General features: G+C 37.0%; 1 protein-coding gene across 25 annotated transcripts in view; it reads right to left on the bottom strand.

Moving 5' to 3' along the window:
• Positions 1 to 3,475: 3,475 nt before the first annotated feature.
• The window catches only part of LOC18433839 (peptidyl-prolyl cis-trans isomerase CYP21-4), a 44,157-nt gene continuing 21,817 nt past the window's right edge, over positions 3,476 to 25,815 (bottom strand). For 18 of the 25 annotated variants that reach the window (XM_088855288.1, XM_088855294.1, XM_088855289.1 and 15 more), the window contains 3 exons: positions 23,866 to 24,003; positions 23,535 to 23,685; positions 3,476 to 3,896 (listed from right to left, as the gene is read on the bottom strand). In XM_088855288.1, the coding sequence (XP_088711414.1) occupies positions 3,810 to 3,896; positions 23,535 to 23,685; positions 23,866 to 24,003 (376 nt within the window). In that variant the 3' untranslated portion in view covers positions 3,476 to 3,809. The remainder of the gene's footprint in view (positions 3,897 to 23,534; positions 23,686 to 23,865; positions 24,004 to 25,815) is intronic. The other 7 variants (XM_088855300.1, XM_088855301.1, XM_088855302.1 and 4 more) reach the window with 1 other exon arrangement.

Raw genomic sequence — 25,815 nt, 5'->3', positions numbered from 1 at the left:
AAAACAGATATCTGTAAAATGGTGGGACGTCTTTGTCTGTCACAAACTTGAGCCTAGTAATATTATCCTTAAACAAATACCACTAGATAATATATCAACTCCATCAGACAACCCAAATAATCTCTCTGAATATATATCTATGATGAAAAGAAAGAACCCACAGGCAACAAAAACAAAACTTGAAAAAGAGCTACTAAAGATATTTTCAAAAGAAGCTGAGACAGCTCAAGAAGAATCAACCTCAGCAGAACCAGATTTAGAGGAACAGTCAGCCCATGAGATGCCACAAAAACCATCTCTTTACTAAACATGGCCCAACCCTAGTAGCCGTCATATCAAATGTCAAAAAGATTCCTTCTTATCGTCAGCACACCAGCAATCAAATCCATCCAACAGTGAAGATTCCCTCGGAAGCCCACCTATCACCATGACAAGACATAAAGATACAGCACCGACATAAAAGATAGAAAAGTGAATAGTACAAAGTCATATCACATCATATCAAGACAAAAGTAAATAGTAAAAGTAGATTCCCGATCTACTTTTCTCCGACAACATCAAATCATGATCGCCACCTGTCCAGACTAAAGGCATCTTTTCTTTTACAGCTCATCCTCCACAAGTTGGACATTCCATTCCAATTAAATGAATTTGGCATTCGCCCTCTATATAAGGAAGACTGAGGCACTCCCTAGAGCAGAGTCCTCTTCTTGCTCTCAGCTCCTCGCTCCCTGCTATGCCTTTCTCCCCCTCTTAAAAACTTTCTTTTTCCCTGCTCTTCTCTATCTCATATAAGCTCTCTCTGCACTCTACTTAGTGAATCTCTTGTCTTTCTGTTTATATGTGTGACTGTAATTGGGAGAGTCTCCCAATCTATTGTCCTCGTGAGTGGAAGGCATTCTACAGCTACTGCATCTGCTGACAGTAAGCTTTCTTTCTTCTCTCTGTTTTTCTGTTTATCTTTTATGTAAGTTTTCTATAGTTTGTTAGAGTCTGTAATTTTTCATAAAGTCAGTTTGAATGTGTAATAAGTCACAGTAAGTCATAGTAAGTTTGTATTCACAGTTGGTTTCATGTAACTATTATTCTCAGATATTCAATATACAGTTAGTTTAAATGTTATTATGCAATTTAGAAATGTTTTGAGTATAAAAGTGTATGAATCATCTTATACCACTTGGCTGTTAGTAGACATATCTCCTTTTTCATTATTTATCTTCATTATTCTATTCTTATACTTAGGATATTTTAGATTATTAGCATAAGGGTTGATCTTGGCCAAATGAAGCCAAGATCTTGTACGCCCAAGTACGTACTCTATATATATATATGTGTGTGTGTGTGTGTGTGTGTGTATGTGTGGGAAAAGATCTTATACGCCCAATTATGTACTACTACAGTAAACGCCCACAGCCTAGATTGAATCTGGACCGATCTGACGTTCATGGATGTCTGATAGTATTTGAATTTAAATGTTTTTTTCTAAAAATCCAAATCCACTTGAAATTTTAGACGTGTGTTCTTCAAAAATAGGCGAATCTACAAAAAATATCAAAATAAAAATTTACATGAAATAAATTGACTAAAACATCCCCGAAAGGTTTCGTAGGGTATTTTGAACAATTTGTTTTTCATGAATTATTATTTTTTATTTATTAGGTGGGACTTGATGAGAACACACACCAAATATTTCAAGTGATTTTGATTGTAGAAAATAAATTAAAATTCAAACACTATCAGATATCCGTGAACGTCAGATCGGCCACAGAATGACCAAGATTCAATCTGGGCCATTCGCGTATGGGCATATGGCTATATATATATATATATATATATATATATATATATATATATATATATATATATATATATATATATATATATATATATATATATATATATATATATATATAGTTTATATAAAGCCGAGGCTCTAAACAATCAAATTAGAGCCTACCTCAAAAATTTCACTCGAAAAGGTTGTTTTGATTCCCAAATTTCTTCAAATTGATCATCTCGATATCATGATGCTTGAACATGAACAAAAAAAATTAGATTTCAACTTTTGGAAATAGTGCATCTTGTAATGCATTTGGACTGTCAATTTTCAAAATTTTTATGTTTTCATGATCTGCTTGATCTACACTATTTTTTAGGCTTAAACTTTATAATTAAAGGGAAAAATATACTTTAAGGCTATAACAAAGATTTCCAATATTGAAACCACATTTTTTGACACTATTTGAAATCGAGCTTTACTTTAATTATATATATATATATGGAAAAGTTTTTGTATGCACATGTACATACAATTGCAATAAACGCCCAACGGCTTAAATCGAATTGAGATCTATCTGACGGTCATGGTTGTCTGAGAGTATTTAAATTTTAATGTTTTTTTTACAAATACAAATCACTTGAAATTTTAGGTGTGTTCTTCTCATCAAGGCGCACCTACTAAAAATATAAAAAAAATAATTCGTAAAAATAAAACTAACCAAAATGCACTCAAAATATTTCAGTAGTATTTTGGTCATTTTATTTAATGTAAAATATTTTTTTGATATTTTTCGTAAATTCCCCTATTTTTGAAGAACACGCGCCTAAAATTTCAAATGATTTGGATTTATAAAAAATAAAATAAAATTCAAATACTACCAGACATCTGTGATCATCTGATTGACCCAGATTCGATCTGGCCTGTTGGGCGTATAATTTAACGGTATACGAATCGACGCACCGAAGCATCTTCATATATATATATATATGAAAGATACTATAAAACATCTATAGGCGAAAATAAACAATGATTTCGCCTAACCTAATCATTGTCCAAAGTTCATCGTACAGTCACTATTGTTCAGTAGTGTTTCATTTTTCATTTATTTTCTACAAATCGAAATGATCTGAAATTTGGAACGTCTGTTCATAAAAAATAGACGAATCTACAAAAAATATAAAAAATATATTTTACATGAAATAGATTCACTAAAATACCCCTTAAATGTTTTAGAGGTATTTTGGTCAAATATTTTTTCGCGAATTGTTTTTTAATATATTTTTATTAGGTGCGCATTTACAAAGATGTTCACACAGTTTAAAAAAAAAAATTGAACTTTTGAGTATCTAGTCATTGAAAGTTAACGTTCTGAAAAAAAGAAAAAAAAAATTGAACTTTGAGTAGCTTGACATCCACAACCACCTGATTTGAAATCTAATAGACAAGAATGACTGTTAGGCCCTTGTATATAGGTAAATGGTCTCTTTTGTATACTTTTCATATTATATCAGTTCGTTCCAATTCCATTTTTTTCTTGAGGGAGGGCAACCGTTTTACATGCTATGGAGAGGTGTACATACTAGACCAAGGGTACTGATTTTCTCTGGCTCTCGCGAGTGGAGATACCCAATTTCACATTTGTTCATTGAATCTGTAAGAACCACAAGCAACTCAGGTACATGAGACAGGTCAGAATTCTAGTAAATTACTACTTTTTCAACTCATAATTAAAAGGAAACAATAATATAAATGATCACAATACAACTCCTTCAGTTTCTAATCAACCACGCCTTGCAGTTCACAGCAGCAGAATCAAAACAAAACTTCACTAAAAATACAAAGGCCTTTCTAGAAGACGAGCCCAAGCACTCACTATGAAACAGTCATACCCAAACTCTCAAATGAGGAGGATAAACCAGACAAAATGAGTAGCACAGGTTGAAACTTCCTCAACATGGTGTTAGCATTGACAGGTCCCATAAACCAACCATATGACATAATCATAGTTGCCTGAAGGAAAAGATAAAACTCAGATACTCCTTTTCAGCTCGATATTGTTGATCTCAATCTGGGTTTTAGGCTGGTAATGCTCATCTGTGTCAACCTCTTCAATTTCCTGAAACAAATCAAAGCAGAGGCTCCATAAGAACTCCAATAAATTAGGGGAAACAGAAATACATAAGAGAATTACATGAAGTATGAACAAATGACTCAGCCATATAAAGTAGGATAAGGATGTTTAAGAATATTTCCCTCACATTCTGTAGGGGATCTCTCTCTCTCTCTCGCTCTCTCCCTCTCTCTCTCTCTCTCTCTCTCTCCATGAATACAGAAAATCATGCAAAAGCATCACTTAGAGAAATCAGCATTTTAATATTTTAGTTGTGCTTTAAAAACCTTGATTCACATCCAGGCTTGGCAAGTTTCGAATCAGCTCAGCAAGTACGACTATCTCCCCCAAAAGAGGAACAGAAATATCACAAAAAAAGTGCTTAAAATGACAAAAAATGCCAACTTTGAGGAATTGAAAAAAACAATTTGTACATATTGAAAGAAAAACAGAATACTTAGAGATATTGAGGGGGTTTTAGAGTTTGTCAGGCATACATTCAATTGTCCAAATCACATTCAATGGAAGCATTCCAGACTACAAATATAAATGCGAAATGACTCAATATACAGCCAAAATGAATGGCTGGGAGGATTACAGTCATCCCAACCATGGTCATCCAAACGATTTCCATAATGGTTCAAGAATGATATGATAATTGGACAACTTCGGTAGCCCCTCCTAAGCTGAAGTCCCTAAAGCTAGTCCAACCCTCGAGCTCACTCCCGCCATGCTTTTCATGCTTGCTCACAACACCCCCATGGCCACCATCTTCTACTGCAATGGCCTCATCATCATCATCAGCTCCTCCACCACTTTCCTCTTGCTCCTCAACTTGTACACGTCCTCCCATAACTTGTACATCCTCAATCCAATCAATGGGCTCCAACTCTTTTTCCAACATCCTCTTATTGAGAATTGGCTCCCCCAATTCCACCAGCCACTACACCTCTAGATTCTCTATAAAGATGTGATCCAACTTGATAAGGTTGCAGTCCTCAACTTCCCTCCTCAGAAGTCAGTTAAAGAGGTTTAGGATGTAATGGATATCAACCCACTTGAGAAACTAGGTTGTAGCCAACTAGTGTGGAGCCACTGTCCTTGGCGTGTGGAACCACTGAGCTGACTCGGATTTACTTGCAGGTAAGAACATAGTCAACCTATTTCTTTGCTGAGGACTCTGGTCCACTCAGCGAGTATGACTATGTCCCTCCAAAATTTAAATGGCTATAACTATTATATATTTAAATATTAACAGGTCCGCCTGTTGCGTGAATTAGTCAGTGCAACAAGTTCATCAGTCATCAACTATATCCCATAGTTACAAATGGAATGTGCATGTTGCTTTCATGGCCTACTTTACACAATCGACTACTTCATACTGGAACAGGTAGCAGGCTCATTATCGGAGACCATCATCTCCAAAAATGCCACTGGAGGAGGTGTAGTTGCTACATTCTGCTCGCACTTATCAACAAACTTCCTGCTATAAATTACCTGTACAATTCTCTTGCAGTCGTAAATCCTTGAAATAAGGGCATTGATCCATTTTTCTAAGCCGAACATCTTTTTAAGACCAGCTTCTAACCTCAACATCAAATTGATGAAAAAGAACAAGGTAGCAAATCATGTGATGGCTAGTCTATGAGTTCCCTCCGTGTCTATTGCCTCATTAAATGAAAAATCATAATTACAAATGGAATGAGCTTGTTGTTTTCATAGCATACTTTACTGCTTCATACAAGAAGCCGTAGCAGGCTTGTTATCTCCAAAAATGCCCCTAGAAATTTACCTGCTACATTCTGCACACACTTAACTTAAAACCTCCTGCCATTTATTACCCATTCAACTTCTCTTGCAGTCCAAGTCCTTGAGATAAGGGCATTGGTCCATTCTTCTTAGTTCTTTGTAAGCCAGCTTCTAACCTCAATATCAAATTGATGGTAGCAAATCATGTGATGTCTAGCCTATCAGTTCCCTTCCCTCTGTGTATTTGCCTCATTAAACTTAGAACCCGCAATGGTTGTATCATGAATTTAGTAATGGTCTCCCCCTTCTCAACGTGGTCTATTACCTCCTTAAGCTACCCAATATCTTAGAAATGCGTTGGGTTATGCAGGTATTCTAAATGCTTCATCTTCTTGAACCTCTGTTCTGCATTGACGTAGTTCTTGCCATCCTCAATTTTCTTGACATCCTCAATCATTACTTGGACTATGTACTCCTCACCAACAACCTTTAGCACATTATCCAGTAGCAAGGACAAATAGTTTCCCTCTCTTCACCTTATTAAAGGCATCTATACAGAGATTAAAGATTGTTCACTTCCTGCTCATCACCTTATTAAACGCATCCATACATTTATTAAAGATTGTCCTCGTGAACTATATATCAAGAATTAATCAATGCTGTCCCATTATGTTCTTCAAGCCATCTGACAAGATGGTCATCCCTTTTTTTCTCCTAAATTTTCTTGTACTCATCCACAAACAGGCCAACCTCAGCAAACACCTCTAAGTAGGGTTCATTATGCTCATATGCAACAGAAGGATTGACTTTAGTCCCTGCATTAGCCATCATGGATATAATGGATTTGTGTACTCATTGTTGTTGCGTTGAAAGTAATGATAGCATCATATAAGAATCCTGCAGCATCATACAACAACCCTGTAATTGCCTTCATCGTGCACTTTCTTATAAGCATCATGAAACTCGACTTGAAAGCCCTCTGCTATGATGATGACCTTGAAAAGAAAGGGTCAAATTCAACAGGTAGGCAGCGTGCATTGAGAGGGTTGAGTGGACTAACAAGATTTTCTGATATGTGTTCCTCACCCCCTGCCCCTCAGCATCATGCTAGTAAACCCAAAAAAACCTGGTGCTTAGTCCCCGATATCATCAATAACACAATCAATGCTAGCGATACCATACCCCCAGCTTGTGCTAGCCTCAAAGAAACTCCACCTCTAAGCCTCCCATACTCTTTGCAGGTAATGCATATCCTCTAAACTTACCCTCATCACAAGTTTGAGACGAGCCTCAAACTCGTCCTCAAACTCATCATCTTGCCCTCTCAACTAGAGGTGTAGCACTGGCATGCAATCTCAACCATCTTTCTCACGGCCACCTCCTCCTTCACCGTTATGACATATACCACCATTTATGGCCTTAAGTTTGCTGGCACCTTTTAATAGGCCACAACATCACCTCTCTGAAAGTAGTAGCTATATAGAATTCCTGGGATATAAATTCAAATTTTCTCTTTTACTTTTATTCATAACCGGGTAATTCTACTTAGAATACCAGATTACACAATGGAAGCAGAAAATAAAACTTACTACAAGCTATGGATCTTAACTCTTAGTACCTTAGAGGCCAAAAGTATTCATAAACTAAATTCAATTACAAGTAGAATTCTACGTCAAATAAAAATCCTAATTCAAATAGGAATTCTATTACAAATTGAAATAAAAAACAATAAACTGAGAATTGAAATAGAAAATAAACAAGAAAAGTTGGGAAGACTTATGTGAAATTTGCCTAGGGTCACCGCCAAAGGACATAGCACAACAGGCATCTGATTATCAGACAGATGGAGCACTGATCCTTGGCCATGCTTGAGTCCTCCAAATCTCTGAAGCACCTATGGCAATACCCTCTCAGAAAGCATGAACAAACTAGGGTTTCTTGCCAACCCTTAAAGTTGAACTCAGAAGATCAACTAGGTTGGATGTCTCCTCTTCAGGCTAGCCTGGGTGGTCAAGCAACCTTCTTTATGGCCCTGTCTTGGGCAGAGCATCACCCTACTACAAGAGAGAGAGGATGCTGAGAGACAGAGAGAGAATGATGAGAGAGAGTGGTATGGAGAGGGAGGAAGAAGAGAGGAGTATCAAGTATGCAAAAACTACTGGTGGAATGAACAGGGTGCCCCCTTTTACATAGGGCCTCAGAGCCTAGGGTATGTCAACTTCTAATAGGACTCAAATTTGACCAATGAATTCCAAGTAATCCGTGAGTTCAATAGAGAATTAAGTCTGAGCCAATGTTCAAAAATGCGGATTCAGGTGCTTAGGCGTTTTGGGTGCCTGCCCGCCTAGCTTAGAGACAAGGTGCCTTCACCAAAATTGAAACCCCCCCACCCCAAACAAAAAAAAGGGGAGTTCTTAGGGCATGGTTTTAAGCCTTTGGGAGCTTTTAGAGCAATTTTAGAGCCCCAAACTCCTCGTGAAATAGATGAAAATATAATAGTACAATCACATAACTTATTTACGGATACATGTCTCAAAGAGATTGTAACTTGTAAGACATTAAAATACTTGAAATCCCAAATGTCATTGTAGGAAACTAGAAGTCTAGACTAGAAACAATACACAGAGTCAACAAGACAAAATAAAAAATCAAATACATCAAGTCATCAATAAAACAAGTAAATATATAGTAAAAGAAAAATAAAGGTAAAAGAAAAAACACATGATTTGCAACATAATATGTTGTAGAAAAATAAAATCAAAACCCTCTTTCAAATATGATAATACTTTAAAAATATCAAAATCCAATCGATATCGGTGCAAATTTCATCTATTGAGTCGCCAAAAGTCCTCAAAATCAACTACAAGAAGCTCTAAATCCACCCACGAACAATTGCCTTTGTTTTGGAAAGAAATCGCAAAAATCAAAACTTCATCGATCTTTCGATAAATCACAAAACAATAGTTTTTTGGGGAGTTTTTCTCACCCTAAATTTTTGTTTTGGGGGTTTATAATACCCCCCAAAACCCTTTTTCCCCCCTTTTTAGGGGAAAAAAATGATATTTTTTTTACCCTTGCTGAGGGTTTTTTTGGCCCTTCTGCAAACTGTATTGGGCGGCGCCTAGGTGGGCGCCCAGACTATAGCACCTAGGTGGCGTCTTGGCCGCCTAGGAGGGCGCCCAGAGACAAACCACATAAGTCCACAGCCCAGACAACACCTAGACGTTTTTTGAAAGTTTTCGCCTAGGCGGCAACCTAGGCAGTCGGGCGGCCGAATTTTCGAACACTAGTCTGAGCTTTCCATCCAACCATCATAATCAAGGAGGCATCCTAGAACCATTATCCCTAAGATCCTTCACCCATTTGCACTTCTATTCAAACAAGGATTAGGCCTCTCATAATCTTACACAATTAAGACTCTCTCATAGAAAACACCTCAAATTTTATTAGAAATCCTTAGTCAAAGTAAAAGATCTAATTCAAAAATAATTTGGTTAAATCATAACCAACTAAATCAAGATAACCTTTTAAAAGATTTTCATTTAACAACTTAACCCATAACAAACAAAGGACATAAGTGTTCCTCACTGGGCTAAGATGTGTGGTCCATGTGGGGTTTTCTGGCTGCTTATGTGTTTATTCCGATATGGAGCCAGCCATCAACAATATAGCTATAGCATTCCTGAACCCTCCCCTTTGCAACAACCAAGGGAGGGGGCGCAGTGCCTCGGCAAGTCTCCAACCTCAATGTCTAGAGGCAATTGGCGAGTAGCCCTCTTCAGTCTCACCAATCCCTTCATCCTTCTTCCTTTAGCTACCTAGAGCTAGAGCTACCTATCTTTCCTTTAGCTACCATAGCTAATCATAGCTACCTATCTTTCCTTTAGCTTACCTATATTAGCTAATTGTAGCTACCTAGAGCTATTGAAACCTATTCCCAACGTGTGGGGCTCGGCCCATGTCCTCACAATGTCGGTCACACTGTGCCCTTATAGTTTCAAAAAATTACAAAATCTAGAAAATAATATTCAAAATTCTAAATCTCATTTAAATCAAATCTACAAGTGGATTGGTACCAATAGGTTAGGAATAAGTCACATCTCTGAGATACTCCATCTATGCTAAAGTTCATTATCCATAATCATCTTCTCAAACCAAACCAACAGGACCTATGACCAACATTCAATCGTAAGGGTTCATGATTGGCCTGTCAAAGCTAGCTTATAAATGGCGGAACCACAAATCTCATGTGTGGATTACAAGTTCCCACCCCCCAAGTGCAGGCCATATCCATAAGGATGCACACACACATATAACATTAGTGCAAAGGAGAGCATTCTATGATACACATGCACACAGTTCCCTCCGTATGGGGGCTGCTTCCCAGAATGTGGTAGTCATGTGAACATGTTGTGGCAGTGGTTTGTTGAGGATTTGGCCCTTGCCTTTACAGATCTACAACCACATACAAGAATCCCCATGGCTTCCTGGCTCTCATTTCATCCCTGAACATTTCTCCGACCTTAACAAGGGATGACCTACTAAAGCCCTCAATGCCAGTGCATATGCCCAGATGTAAGGGTTTTGGACATGACCTAGACCACATACCATCAACCCAAAGTCAGCCAATCAACACTGCTTTGGAATGAACATCCATTATAAATTATTTATCCACACATGCTGTCAAGGCCTTTAAAGGTCAGAAATCCCAACACCCTCACCTTCACAAGGTGATATTTGAGGCAATTAATACCTCCCCAACTACTTCACACAAAATCCACATTTGCACCTTTCCTTCCTCTTGGGAAAAGTAATATCACCCCTATACTCTAAGCAGATCCACTTTCCCTAGTGACATGCTCCAAACTAAACCAATAGTAAATGGGGAACAACAACTAAGCAATCCTAGAACCTAAACCTATAGATATAAATTATCATCATCATCGTCAAAACCTTTTCCCAATTAATTGGGGTCAGCCACATGAATCCTAGTCCGCCATTTTGCTCTATTAAAGGTCATACCCTCAATGACGCCATAAGTTCCCATATTTTTTCTCACTACTTTCAACCAAGTCCTTTTACCCCTTGCCCTTTTGAGCTTTCTACTTGAATTAACTTGCACCTCCTAACAGGTGTTGTACTGGGTTTGTGTCACACATGGCCAACCCACCTAAGTCTACTTTGTCTCATCTTATCGCCTATTGGTGCCACACCTAAATTCTCCCGAATGTATACATTTAAAATTTTATCCCTTCTTGTCTAGCCACTCATCCATCTCAACAACCTAATCTCAACTACACTCATTCTATAGGTATGTTGCTTTTTAACAACCCAATATTCCACCCCATAAAATAAGTTGGTCTCACATCTGTCCTATAGAACTTGCCCTTCAGCTTCATTAGTATGCGGTGATCGCATAAAACTCCAGTTGCACATCTCCACTTCACCCACCCAGCTCTAATTCCATGTGCGACATCTTCCTCAATCTCTCCATTTTCTTGGATTATTGACCCAAGATAGTGAAAATGTGCTCTTTTTTGTATTTTTTGGCCATTAATCTTAACTACTTCTTTGTCTCTATTCCTATTATTACTAAACTTGCATTTCATGTACTGTCTTAGTCCAGCTAATTTTAAAACCTTTAGATTCTAAAGCATCCCTCCAAAGTTATAACTTTGTGTTGAAGTCGTTTTGGGTCTCATCGATCAAAACTATATCATCGCGAACAACATGCACTATGGTATCTCATCTTGTAAGTGCCTAGTTAAGTTGTCCATAACTACGACAAAGCGGAACGGGCTCAATGTTAACCCATGATGTAGACTTATTGTCATTGAAAACTCACTCGTCTCTCCAGTAGTTGTTCGTACACTAATTAGCGCTCCCTTGTACATATCTCTCACAAAATTGATGTAGTGTCTTGAGACACCTTTCTTTTCCAATACCCACGAAATCAAATCTCTAAATTATGATAAGTTTTCTATAGATCAATAAAGATCGTGTGGATTTCTTTTCCCTTCGCACTGAACTTCTCAATCAGTTGCCTATGTAAGAAAATAGCCTCTGTTGTTGACCTCCCTAGCATAAAATTGAATTTGGTTTTTGATATACTCGTTTCATGTCTTAGTCGTTGCTCAATCAATCTCTCCCACAGCTTCATACTGTTCCTCATAAGTTTGATCCCTCGATAGTTAGCACAATTCTGTACGTCTCGTTTGTTTTTGTAAAGAGGTACCACAATACTTTTCCTCTATCCGTTTGCCATTTTCTTTGTTCTCAACATCTTGTTGGGCAGCTTAGTCGCCCAGTCAATCCCAATCCACCCCACCATCCGTTTGCCATTTTCTTTGTTCTCAACATCTTGTTGAGCAGCTTAGTCAGCCAGTCAATCCCAATCTACCCCATGCACTTCCAAACCTCTATCGGGATACCATCTGATCGAAAAGCATCAGACGCACAAACACATTGAAAAAAAAATATTTCCACACCCAAGAGGTTGCTTGTCTCAAGTTCTCTCAAACAATCATGGCCGCATTTGAACTGAATACATTTCAGTGAGGATTGGAATCCTTAAATGAATTAGACAAGCAAACACATGTATTAAAAAAATTAAGCATTTGAAGCAAAAAATAGCTCATTCCCATTATTTTCTCAAAAAAATCGTCGTTTGCACCCAAGCTTGAATGCAACAAGGCTTGGGTGGCGAATGACATCCCTAAACGCATTACATGTGAATATATTTTTAGAAATACATAAAACAATTTTGTGTGAAAAATATAAAAAAAAAAAGGAAAATATAAATAAAGTAAGGATAATGAAAATTAGGGGAAACAAATCTGATCAATTAGGAGTAATTCGTGAGAAACCAAGAATAAATTAGGGAAAACACTCTATTATAAAAAATTATAAAAAAAATGAAAAATAAAAAAACAAGTACATGTTTATAAAGATATTCCTTGCTAAAACAAAATTTCATGACATTTTTCTCAATGCTCTAGATAAGTTTTTACATATTATTCAAATAAAGAACGTATTCGAACAAAATTAGATGATCTAGCTAGTGCCGACAAACAAAAAACTATGTGAACAGAAGAAGCACAGATCTACATTGACCTGGAGTATTTGGAAGAAAATGAACCGGACCTAGAGTATTATAGTAAAACAGTCACATTGAATAAATAAACTGAAATTTATGAAAAATAAACACTAAAAAACTAATTACCAATCACAGGACGACCCTCAATGTCTACAACATAGAACCCCCAATTGTAGTTTTTTAGGCTAGGCTTGGGATCAACTATATATTTAAGGTTAACCAATGCTTCTTCCAACTCGAAATGCAGATTTCTAATTTCTCAAGGGAGTCAAAGCCCAAACAGCAAGGATCTGATATACCGTTTTAATAACATAGTAAATGGTGCCCAAAAAGAGTATAAGAACATGCAACAAGAAAAATCAAATGCAATGTAAATTACAATTGATGTATTTAATTACGTCAATAATTAGCTAATAATTATGGGAGTTAAGATGCTAGAAACCACCAGGATTCCGATTCTACAGGCCACACAAGGATTCCGATTCTACAGCTGTCAGCAGCCCTTTGCGCTGCCTCAAGGAGTTCTCCCGCTCCTCATTAGGCCTTGCCATCATGGAAGAAGTGCCATGAATATCACTCAGTGGGTCATTCTCATCCGCGGAGGATTGCTGCCCTTGTGGAGATCTTAGAACCCATTACATAATAACTCGAAAACATTCCGGCATATACCTAGAATAGCAAATGGGTAGTCTATCTCTCAGTCATCTCGCATATAATACATTTACTATTTGTTTGCATCACCAGATGCAACTTAAAGTATATAACTCCATGACGTTCAAAAGAATTTAGAAAACATAAAAACAAGAAAACGGAAACATCATGACATGCATACACATACAAATGTAGTAAACCAAATACAAGAGGGTACTAGTGAAATAGTGCCACATTCATGAAAGGTTTGAGCCTACACCATTAAATCATTCTAGGGCTAACCCAGGCCAAGCCTGGGTCCCTAGAGGGCCAGCCCTAGCCTGGCCCTGCACGGCCCTAATGGGGCCAAAGGGGCCTTGGACCAAGCACTAGCCCTGTCTGGGAAGGGCTGGGCCTAATTAAAAACAAAGCAAAAATAAATAAAAGAAAACATACAAAACCGGGCCCTTGGGCCATATTTTGTCGCCCAGGCCCTAGTTTTTTTGGGTTAGGCCTCCCGGCCCATTAGCAGCCTAAACCATTCTAGAAAACGTCTGCCAAACGGGGACTCCACCTCAAGAAAAACCATTTTATGCTCTTTTTTTTCCAAATATCTTCAGACAAACTGAATAAATTGAAGTTCAAAATCACTCAGCAACAACCAGTGCTATACTTCACACATCTTGACTTTCCTGTTTTTTCCAAAGTAACCACCCCTTTCAAACATGTCAACAATTTCTTTTGTCCAAAATTTAATGCATACATGCCTTGTTTGCAGTCTTCATAAGTCTATCCTAATGAGAGGTGCATAACAACTTGGCTTGTGGAACTCTAGGACCCAGGATGAAGATTCATATGGGATTTACACAATAATTACTCCACCTTCACATCACAAAATAAGAAGATTACATTTAAAAAATACAAGAAATGCTAATAGAAGATTTATACTTTGTTTACTAACCCAAAAGGAACCTGAACTTATTTTTACATTCATTATCATTTTTAGCTTATGATTAGTGATACCTTATAGGAATCTCCAGAGTCCAAACACTACATCAACTTGGTGAGAGATATGTATGATGGAGTGCTAACTAGTGACTAACAACTAGTAGAGAGACGTGTGAGTTTTTAGTAACAATAGGTCTATATCAGGGGTCAGCATTGGGCCCGTACCTCTTTGATCGATCTTGAAATGGCGCCAACACAAAGTTAGAACTTGGGAGGGATGATTTAGAATCTAAAGGTTTTAGAATCAACCAGACTAAGACAGAGTATATGGAATACAAGTTTCGTAATAATAGGCATACAGACGAGGAAGTAGTTAAGATTGACGACCATGAAGTACCAAAAAAACTGCACTTTCAATATCTAGGATCGATAATCCAAGAAAATCGAGAGATTGAGGAAGATGTCTCATACATAATTAGAACTAGGTAGGCGAAGTGGAGATGTACCGGAATTTTATGTGATCGCCGCATACCAATGAAGTTGAAGGGCAAGTTCTATAGGACAGCTATGAGACTAGCTTTGCTCTATGGGGTGGATCGTTGGGCGGACAAAAAAAATATACTCATAGAATGAGTGAAGCGAAGATTAGAATGTTGAGATGGATGAGTGGCAAGACAAGAAGGGATAGAATTCGATATGAATGTATTCAAAAAAATTTAGGTGTGGCACCGATAGGCGATAAGATGAGAGAGAGTAGTCTTAGGTAGGCTAGTCATGTGTGGCACAGGCTCAATACAACACTTGTTAGGAGGTGTGAGTTAGTTCCAGTGGAAGGCTCAAAAAAGGCAAGGGGTAGGCCTAAAAGGACATGGTTAGAAGTAGTCAGAAAGGATATAGGGACTAATGGCCTCACTGAGAGTATGGCCCTTAATAGAGCATAATGGCGGACTAGGATTCGTGTAACCGACCCTAATTAATTAGGAAAAGGCAATGATGATGATTAGTAATACCTTATGTTGAGCATCATCAACCATCAGTTTATTGGTGAGGTATATCCGCGTCATCTATTTATTTTGTAATGCTCACTTGGACTTGGTTAGCTTTTAAAAGAACTTTAAAGATCAACACAATGTGAATTGTCATATTAAGTAAATATATGAAATTAGGAAAATTTTATCCAGTACATCTAAACATTGCCAGACAATCAAGGAACAATGAAGTCCTTTCCTATTTCTCTAACACAGCAATGAAATTTAATTGAATAAAAAATCTTTCCAAAGCAAGTGTCGTTAAAATAAAATAAAATAAAATAAAAAACTCAATTAGAAAAATGTATATTGGGGTGTCAAGATATAAATGCACTTTGGGCATTACTATCATTTTTGTATTTCTTTTGTACTTATGTATATTTTCTTCCCCCCGGGCCAAAAGCAAAAAAAAAAAGAAGCCACCCCCAACTTTCAAGATCATAGAATGAGTGTAGCTGAGATGAAGATGTTGAGATGGTTGAGTAAAAAAGACAATATATGATAGAATATAGAATGTTCTTTTTCATCTCTCTCCCCCTGCCCCCCCAGGTCCAAAATAAAAAAAATAAAAAAAAGAAGCAACCCCCAAATTTCAAGATCATAAAATGAGTGTAGCTGAGATGACGATGTTAAGATGGATGAGTAAAAAGACAAGAAATGATAGAATTTAGAATAGATACATCCAAAGGAACTTGTGGGTGGCACTAATAGGCAACAAGATGAGGGAACGTGGACTTAGGTGGTTTGGCCATCTGCAGCATCGACCTAAAACAAAACCAGCTAGGAGGAGAGATTAGGCTGACATGGAAGGCTCTAAATAGGCAAGGGGAAGGCCCAAAAGGACATGGATAGAATAGTGAGATATCCTGACTTAATGGTCTGACTGAGTGTAGACAAAATCCAAATGATAAATTTGTGATTCTTATAAATCAAATATAGTTATACCTAATAATTATTGACCAAACCAAATGAAAGAAACTTCCATCTTTCTAGATTCTAGTAATTGGTAATGGTTATGAATCAAGGGGTTTATTCATAGCTATTTTTGTTTGAGTCAAATTCATATTTGTTTCGGATGATGATGATGATGAAGCGTACATTGCAAAACGTCTCAGAGCTCTAGTAATTACTGTTCATAGTAATTGAATATTACAATGGAATGGTTTGTAGAATCAGTAAGACTGCCTTTTTCATAATTTGTGCACGCCACGTCTTCTGCACTTCGATGCAAAACTTAAGCGCTTCAACCCTAAAATTCCTACATAGGAAATGCAGTAGGCAGTGGCATCTAAAACATATAAAAAAAAATGAAGGTCTAACCAGGTATTTTAAAGTTTCAAAACCCAAAAGAATGTCACTTAGAAGCAAAATATAATAAACCATGACAGATGCTAAAGAATAGTAGACTTCTTCAATGGAAGTACCACAAACACTCACACTAAGAAAAGGACAATGACACATTCTAACTCTATTGTGAACCCCTACATGGCAATGACACTGAAATGCTCGTTGATATTGACATACAGCAGGAGAGGTCTAAAACAATGCCAAAGTCGCACTCAAAATGGACGTTAAGAAATATTTGTGAAAATGAGATTTCAAGAGAGAGAGAGAGCGAGAGAGAGAGAAAGAGAGAGAGGCTGCAAGTCATTCCACACCTTTTCCGATTGATGGGAGGTTCTATTCATTTCACTTTACATAATAAAACTTCAGCATATGTTACATTAATGCTATACACATAAGTTACTACATCTACACTCCTTTTAAAATTATAAAATTACAGCAAGGCCTCCACACTGTCACTGCACATCAAATTTAAAATTCTGCCCCTGCACTGCTCCTACACAACACTTCCTCCTAACAGCCCCCACTCAAGCTGTACTCTGGCTTGAACCATGGATATCTTGGCCATAAGAACCCCATGGCTGATCTACATCAATGCCTTAGGAAAAATATCAGCAATCTGATTTTTAATCCCAACAAACTTAGCTTCAATTTCTTGGTCGTCTATTGTTTCTGAACAAAATGTTGATCTATTTCTGTATGTTTTGGTTTTCCATGATGCTTTAATTCAGTGGTATGTGGATTGCCCATTGATTGTCACAAGAAATAATAACTTTGAGATGTCTTGACCATGTGAGGTGAGAAGGCAGCGAATCCACGCAATTTCTGATGTAACAGCAGCCATTGATATATATTCTGCTTCAGTACTTGAGTGTGCAATTTTCTTCTACCCCACGGGATAAGATTCCTACCAAGGAAGACACGGCATCCAAAAACAAACCTCCATTTATCAGGATCTCCTGCCCAATCTGCATCTGAACAAGCTACTACACTAAAGGATCACCCTTTAACAACACACCTTGGGTGTATACCATAGTTGTTGGAAATGCCTAGGAAACCGAATCATTTTAGGAACTGGAATTGCTGAATCGTGGCTGGCTAGAAGATTCATGTCTTAGGAATCGTTGTCCGTACAATAAGAATCGTGGGAAACAAGATTCCTAGTTTTTGAAAATCGTGTTTCGATCAAAATAGATCCAAGTTTCTTCCACATATGATATCGAGATTTCATCCTCCTTGGAATCAAGATTCCCATCCCCCTAGAATCGATACCCCAGGAGTCAAGATTCATTCATATGCGGAATCGAGTTTTTGACATCGATCGAATCAACTTTCTGACATTTGTAGACCATAGATATGTTGTTGTTCGAATCAAGATTCTAGCATATTTGGAATCAAGTTTATGAAGGACATGGATCAAAGATCCATGCTAGTTTGAGATAGAGATTTACAATAATATGAAATGTGGAATGCGTTTGACGACCCCTACCAGGAATCAAGATTTCATTTTTATGGAGAAGGAAGCCACAAGCACATCTTGAGCCTCATCAACTTTAGAATCTATATTGGATGTCTTTTATTAGAAGGTTACCCAAATTTTAAAGAGATTGTGTCAACTATTGAACTTACTATCATTATATACAAAAGACAAGTATTTCTAAATTGTCATTTAAAATTCATTATTATAAATACAAAATAGGATTTTGTTTATGCCATGGTTTCACTTTTGATTGTATGTTTTGCATTTACCAATTATATTTTAAATTTAAAGTAAAGGTCATCCAAGGTGGCACAAGTAAAATAATGACACCCTGCAACCACTAGAAGCATTCGAAGGAAGATTTCTACTCCAATTGACGTGGAATCAAGATTTAATCCACGCTGGAATCCAGATTCGATATATTTAGGAACGTCTACCCACAATGAATGGGTTCAAGTTTCTAAAGATGTGTTGGATCGAGATTCTGAAATTAAAGAATCGAGCTTCCTTGGTTACGATATATGGTTTCTAAAGATGTGTTGAATCGAGATTCTGAAATTAAGGAATCGAGTTTCTTTGGTTCCGAAAAATGGTTTCTCAGATGTGTCAAATCGAGATTCCAAAATTAAGGAATCGAGTTTCCTTAGTTCGAAAAACAATTTCCGTTGAGATTCCTTAACGGAAACATGGAATCGGGTTTCGGAACCGGAAACGTGAGGTCAGTGGAGAGACTCCGGTAACTATGGTGTATACCAATATCTCGATCTCAACTTGTTGGGAAGCTGGATTCCAACTTTTGGGATCGCATCCTAAATTCTAAAGGTCCAAGGCCCATCTGGTAAAAGTTTTTTTTTTCTCTTTGAGAAATATATAGGATATGTTTTTGCAATATAATTCCTTTCATTTTTTAATGGATATGCATTTAGGACTTGTCCTCACAAAAGATCAATCTAACATGGGTGATTTATATCAACTGATCCCTAAGGAATTTAGATCATGTTCCCCCATATGGGAGCAAAATCAGCCCAAGTACAACCCCCTAGAGTGTGGGATCGACAGGACGACCACCAACTTGGGAGACCCTGGTGACTAAGTTATAATGACAAGTGAGTAATCAATTTGTCTTCTTTGAAAACCACAAGACCTGATCTCGTTTGAAAACCTTTTTAAATCATGCCCTTGATATCAGCCCATATATTGCTTGTTTTAGCCTAGAACCTTCAACTGCAGATCTCCCTCGCTATAATTGGGCAGCTGCTCCATACACACTTCTTCCTTCAAGTCATCATTTAGGAATGCATTCTTCACAACTACTTCATATAATGACCAACCATGTGTGACAGCAAGGAAAACAAAGAGTGTACTTGTCCCCATTTTGACTACATGACTAAAGGTCTCAACATACTTATCCACGCTCATGTGTATATGCTTTTGCTACAGAAGAAGCTTTAAACCATTCAATACTTCCATTTGCTTTGTGCTTCACTTTAACCACCCATTTGCAACCAACCACATTACTACCAATTGGTCTATCCACTTTCTCCCATGCATCTTTCTTCATTCATAGCTTCTACCTACCTGTAATGTTTCTTGCCACTAAGTAACCAGGGGTTCCAGATATTTTTGTATCTCTGCCATAGACATTTGATGTTGACGGCACAATGCTTCATACCCATTTTTCAACTGGGTGTTTGATTTGGATCTTCTGGCTGGGATAACTTGATCATGGGCATTGGAGTTCACTGCTTGATCATTACATGTTACACCGTCTCTAGTTAGAATGGGTTGTCTTCCTACATCATTGGGCTATTGCATATTTTTGAAGGTCGCATTTTTTCAGTTTGAACCCCCAAACATGTCCTTTCATTCTAGGAAGGCAATTAATACCCATATCAACTACTGCATGTTTGTGCCGTCTTCTATAAGTAAGCAATGGCCTATTATTATGGTTTGGACCTGCTGTAAAAATGATCACTGACAGCTAACATTTGAGACAGTCGATGGATTTTAATGAAGCTCTTCAAGCGTCTTTTTCTTTTCTATGAATTTGTTTAATCAGCATAGGATCAGATCCATCTAAGTGACCCACAAGGCCATGATTTCAAATGAAATACAAGATTTGATGATTCCATGTGAGGAAATTCATCGAGGTCAACCTTTCATAGAAACAAGTTGGGGAAGAAATGAAGAATTGAGGGGAAGGGCCATTAAATGGGGACAGATTATCTTTTCCCTTTTTTTTGCGGTGAATTTTCAGGCCCCTTTTCTTTGTGTAATCGATTAAAGGGATCTTCTGTTTTTAAGAAATGGATTTTGGAGAGCTAATGGAGCTGCCCCTTTTTTTATAGAAGAAATCAAGAAAAGAGGATAAGAGAGAGATTAAGCATAAAAGAATTAGATGAAAAATGTAAGGTAGAGAATCAAACGAGGGTTAAGAAAAGAATCAGAATCAGAAAAACAAGAGTTGAAGTTAGGACTTATGAGAGCAAATTAGATGAAGAATAAGAGAAAGGAACTAGAGGAAAAAATAATCAGTTTTAAAGGGAGGAGAAAAGACATGGAATAAGATTTGATAAGGAGAAAGAACATGAAACTAAGTTAGATCTAAGGTCGGGCTACTACCAGTTGCAGATCGGGCTGAGCACAAGACGACTTGCGTAACGAGGTATGGTGCTTTTGAGTTCCTAGGAACGCCTTTTTGAGTTCCTAGTTCCTAGTAATGCATTAGAATTTTCGATTTAGGGTTAGAGAGAAGAGAAGCATTGTCATTCAGGGTTTTGAAGAACATGAAGAAGATCGATTAAGGTTTTCAAGTAAGGGTTTAGGTGGACAGAAAATAACAAGGAAGAAAATGACTGGATCAGTTAGGGTTTTGATGAAGTAGAAATATGAGTGAAAGTGAAGAGATTATGGGTAACTTGATTGTACTGAGAAGATCTGTGATCCGCACTGATACCAAATGAAAAATGAGATTTGGAGAGAGAGAGAGAGAGAGAGAAATGGGCTGCAAGTCATTCCACACCATTTTAGATTGTTGGTACGATCGATTTGTTTCACCTTATATATTAGAACATTAGGATATGATACTCCATCAGTAACCATTACAAAAAGTTACTCAATGATGACCCTTCATGGATTCGCCTGCATAAGCTGTGGCCAAAGTTGTAAGTTCCTTAAGCAGATCCTATGTCATCCCCATAATATATTAAATCTACACTCCTTTCATCATCATATCATCAGAGCTTTTTCCCAACTAGTTGCGGCTGGCTTACATCTACACTCCTTTACCATTATAAAATTATAGCACTGCACTCAAAATGCTGCACATCAAAATTACAATTATACTCATCACTTACGAGCAATACTGACTGACAACATCATCAACACATGATATTAAATTAAATATACGTAATATATGAATCAAACTAAAGAGTTCATATATTATATATATAGTTCACAATATTATGGTGCAGGATAAAGATACCTAAGAGACTTAACTCCAGGCTTGACAAGTTGAGACCCTACTTGGGAGACACTCGAGGTGACTTCTGTTGACCTATCCATATCTGATTGGCCTTTGAAACGCAATATATGAGGGATTTGAGCAAGTCAATGTGGGACTCATTGGGCCCTAGTAGGCAAAGGCTGATCCCTTGCATGACTTGCCTAGTCATAGATTTCCCGAGTCCATGCAATTTCAGGCCTCTCAAAGCCTCAATAAATTTCAAACCATTTTATTGATATCGGGCATGTTTTGCACAATTTTAGGGGAATAGGAAATGTTTTACCATTTTTTCACTCCCCAAAAGTACTTGTCAGCCCAAACACATAGAATCAACATTAATGAGTTTTTTAACAACAATCGTTTTGGTTTTCTGATTTTCATCTTTCATGTTTTTCTATATAACTTTAGCCATTTTGTTGCTGTTTATGATTATGGGAGAAAGAGAGCATTTATTGGTGATTTAGCATTCAAAAGATTTTATTTTGTTGACAACCCACGAGGAAATTGTCTTTCAGGTAAAGCTCAAGAGCTTATTGGGTTCTTTGAATACTTTTGACACTAATTTTCTAGTTTAAAGGCCTATGATGTCAGAGAAACAAAAATAACCTAAGGGCATGGATTATAGGAGAACAACAACTAGTCAATTGTATGCTGACTACTGCTTTATCTAAATAGAAAAGTCTTCATTCGACAAGGCATACAATCAGCAATATCGCAATAAAGTACTTATTTTCCAGTGGCGCAATCTGTCTGATATGCACTATGCACTATGGTTTTAAGGGAAGCATTTTACCACAGGATCTTTCAATTGTGGTGCATGACTTGGCCTGTCACCATATCACAACAAACCACAAGGTCTGGGGATGATTTGAACATGTAAATTGACGGAAGTATAAAATGTCAAATCCAAAATGTGTACATGTTTAAGTGTACATCTGTTCACTATGCCAAGGTTCAAGAGTAATTAAGGAAATTATTTTATTCTTTATGTCCTAAATATGTATTACAACACAAGCAGGTGTTTCTAATACTTGAACATATCTCATACTTCATATTAGTGACAGAGATCACCTCTATTGAGATCACTTAGTGAATGGTATAGGATATAACAGGCCTATGGCATCAGGCACCTAACAACCAATGCATCAAAATATATGTTTACAACTCGATTCATGGATTTGAGTTGGTTCAGGCACCTACCAAGCTCCAATACATTTATACATGCTGGATACCAAAAGAAATGAGAGTATTATTGTTAATGGATTAGGGAAGAAGACAAGCTCAAACACTGATAGATAAGACAAAACTACAAATTTAAAACTATCAATCTGAATTCCATGAACAGGACCATTAGGGGATTCACTAATTGAACAGAACAAGCCATAAACTATACTCACATCACTTTATATTTATAAGGAAATTTGGTCACAAATCAAATTTTTTAGGAAGATCTCCATTATTGGAACACTTATATTTTTTCCTTTTCCTTTTTTTTTTTTTCTTTTTTTTTGAAAAGGTGTGCAACAGTGAAATTTTAAGAACCTTCAAATGCTTCAATCCTTCAGCCAAGAATTCAGAAATTAGATATACATTGACTCAGATTGACAAAGTTATGGCTTGCAACTATTACCATTTATTCAGAACTTTATGTAATTAATGAAATATTAGGCCCAGAGTCACATTAAAACTTTCTTTTTTTTTTTAATAAAAGAAAGAACATATAAACATTTGGATATAGTGCAGTCCAAAATAGTCGAGAAAAAAAAATCCAATATGACATTCTCACCAAGAACTTCAAAGTGGAAACATAACACTGCACAAATTACTATAATAAATTAGGAGGGACACAACCAACTTGGAATACCTGAACAACATCTTCCCCTTTGATTACCCTTCCAAACACAGTAATCTTATCATTCAAATCTGGAATGGGTGCAGTTGTTATGAAAATCTCAAATCCTGTATTGTCTTGTTTGGGCTTTGAAGTTCCAATCATAAATGCCTCATGCTTTGGACTGGACATGTCAGAAAAATAAAATGACATGAGCCATTATATCCAGGAAAGGAAGATCCCAGAAACAAATGGTACAAAGAATTATATCTTTAACAATAGAGACTTTTATTACTTTTGATTCATACCCTCAAGTGAAGATTGTAGGAATAGGAATAAGTTGGAGAAAATCTAGCTAACAAACCTGATAGCAAGCTGACTGTGGGATTTACCACTAAAAGTCCATTCCTCAGCAGATCCAACCTCCTTTGGGTCCCCTCCTTGAATAACATAGTGTTTTATCACTCGGTGAAAAAGCAAACCTTTGAAGTAACCCCTCTGACTGGAACAGAAGCTCCATATAAGTTTCAATAAGATTTAGGAATAAGTCACTCTATGAGTAAACAACGTAGCAGAATTTATTTACCTCAAAGCAGAAAATGCTGGTAACCACAAGAGAAGCAAACTAAGGCTCGCATGATCAACATAGAAAGGCAAATAACTTGTGGATTTTTATATCTAATTACCAGTATAAATTGCATTCTACCTCACTTGTGAAATACGTAATATCAAAGGTTTCAAACACCCAAATTATAACTCCAACTCCAAAAATGAGCATATTAGCAAGCATGCATGAACACACACAAGGACCACAACATCCCTGAGGAAGCACCATGACCGATCCAAAATACTCAGCATTTGTAATTCATGGAGCAACAGGTAGACATTCTCACAAATAATTATCGTTGTCATCATCATCATCATCATCATCATCATCATCATCATCACTAGAGCCTTTTCCCAATTATTTTGGGTCAGCTACATGAATCATGGTCCGCCATTCTGCCCTATCAAAGGCCATATCCTCAAACATTCTCATAGATAATTTGAATCTCAAATTTTCGTGTAGTTCAGAAGAAGCTTTTAAAATACTAAAAATTATAGCCCAACTACAATTAATAAGAATCATATACATGAAGAACATTTTGCGACTTGCTTGTGCACAAATTCACATCATACAACTCTCCAAACTCTAGAAGCATGGCAGAGTTATCATGCCAGTAACTGAGATGTAACCCTCTTACACCACGCGGTAATAATTTGCACATGCAATCTTCCATGGGTACGTACAAATCTTGTGAATACAAACTTGCTTTTTGTATACCTTCCAATTGTCCTCAAATACCGTGTGGTTGGGCCAGCTAACCTACTTCACTAAAACAGATGGCCATCTCTGTAAAGCCCAACAACTAGCAAGAAGATGACACGTTGGAGAAGCATAGTTGTAAATATATATGGCACAAAAAACTGCAAATAAACATGAAAGGAAGAATGTAAAATGGCAAATCTTCCATGCAGCCTTTAACAAGAATTGCTTCTATTATACCCAAAGAAACACCATACCCTCACATGTTGAAACACATACTCTATTTAAAGCTATTTCATTAGGCACCACCACTCCAAAGTCCAAAGGAAAGCAAATTGGACTTCAACAAACTCCCAACTAAGTCCTTTTGGAATCTGAAATGCAACATATTTTGGTTAGCCTAGATCTAACAAAGTTAAAGTGAACCTTAAACAAGGACAGAATGTTGATCTTCCAGAGATCAAACATCATCAAAGGCCCTCTAGCACTACGTCTAGTAGATGCCTCCATGCAGACTAACACACATGTGGAAGGATTTCAGAAGGTTTGAAACACCCACCAAGAAAGAGTTCTAAAGCTTACAAACTTGACTAATAAAGTAAACTAGTCCACCCAACACAACAACCCAAACATGACAGCCCAACATGCATCCACAGACACAAACACAAAGACAGATTTTTAACTATATTTTGTAAGCAAGTTGGGGAATAATAATATATCGGTAAACCAAAATATCGGTAATAAATCAGTTTTATTCCAAAAAGTTTGAGGCAAAAAATCAGATCAAAAATACAGATCACCCAAATTAGGTAAGATATAAAATATTTCGGATTTGGCGCGAAAAGACGGAGTGAAAAAACCGGCTATGTAAAGATGACACAAAATAGTATTATGATATGCAGTTATTGTATGGATGCATTAAAGCCATTGAAGATTGAACGATAACTTTTTGTCCTTACCTAGCATCATTGGGTAATACTTGACAATTTTTGGTCTAAAACTTTCAAT

This window comes from Amborella trichopoda, chromosome 13, assembly GCF_054954075.1.
Source record: "Amborella trichopoda isolate Santa Cruz 75 chromosome 13, AtrichopodaSantaCruz75HAP2 v2.0, whole genome shotgun sequence".
Lineage (NCBI taxonomy): Eukaryota > Viridiplantae > Streptophyta > Magnoliopsida > Amborellales > Amborellaceae > Amborella > Amborella trichopoda.
The sequence above is the reverse complement of the archived record's forward strand: the minus strand, read 5'-3'. Positions and strand labels throughout refer to the sequence as shown.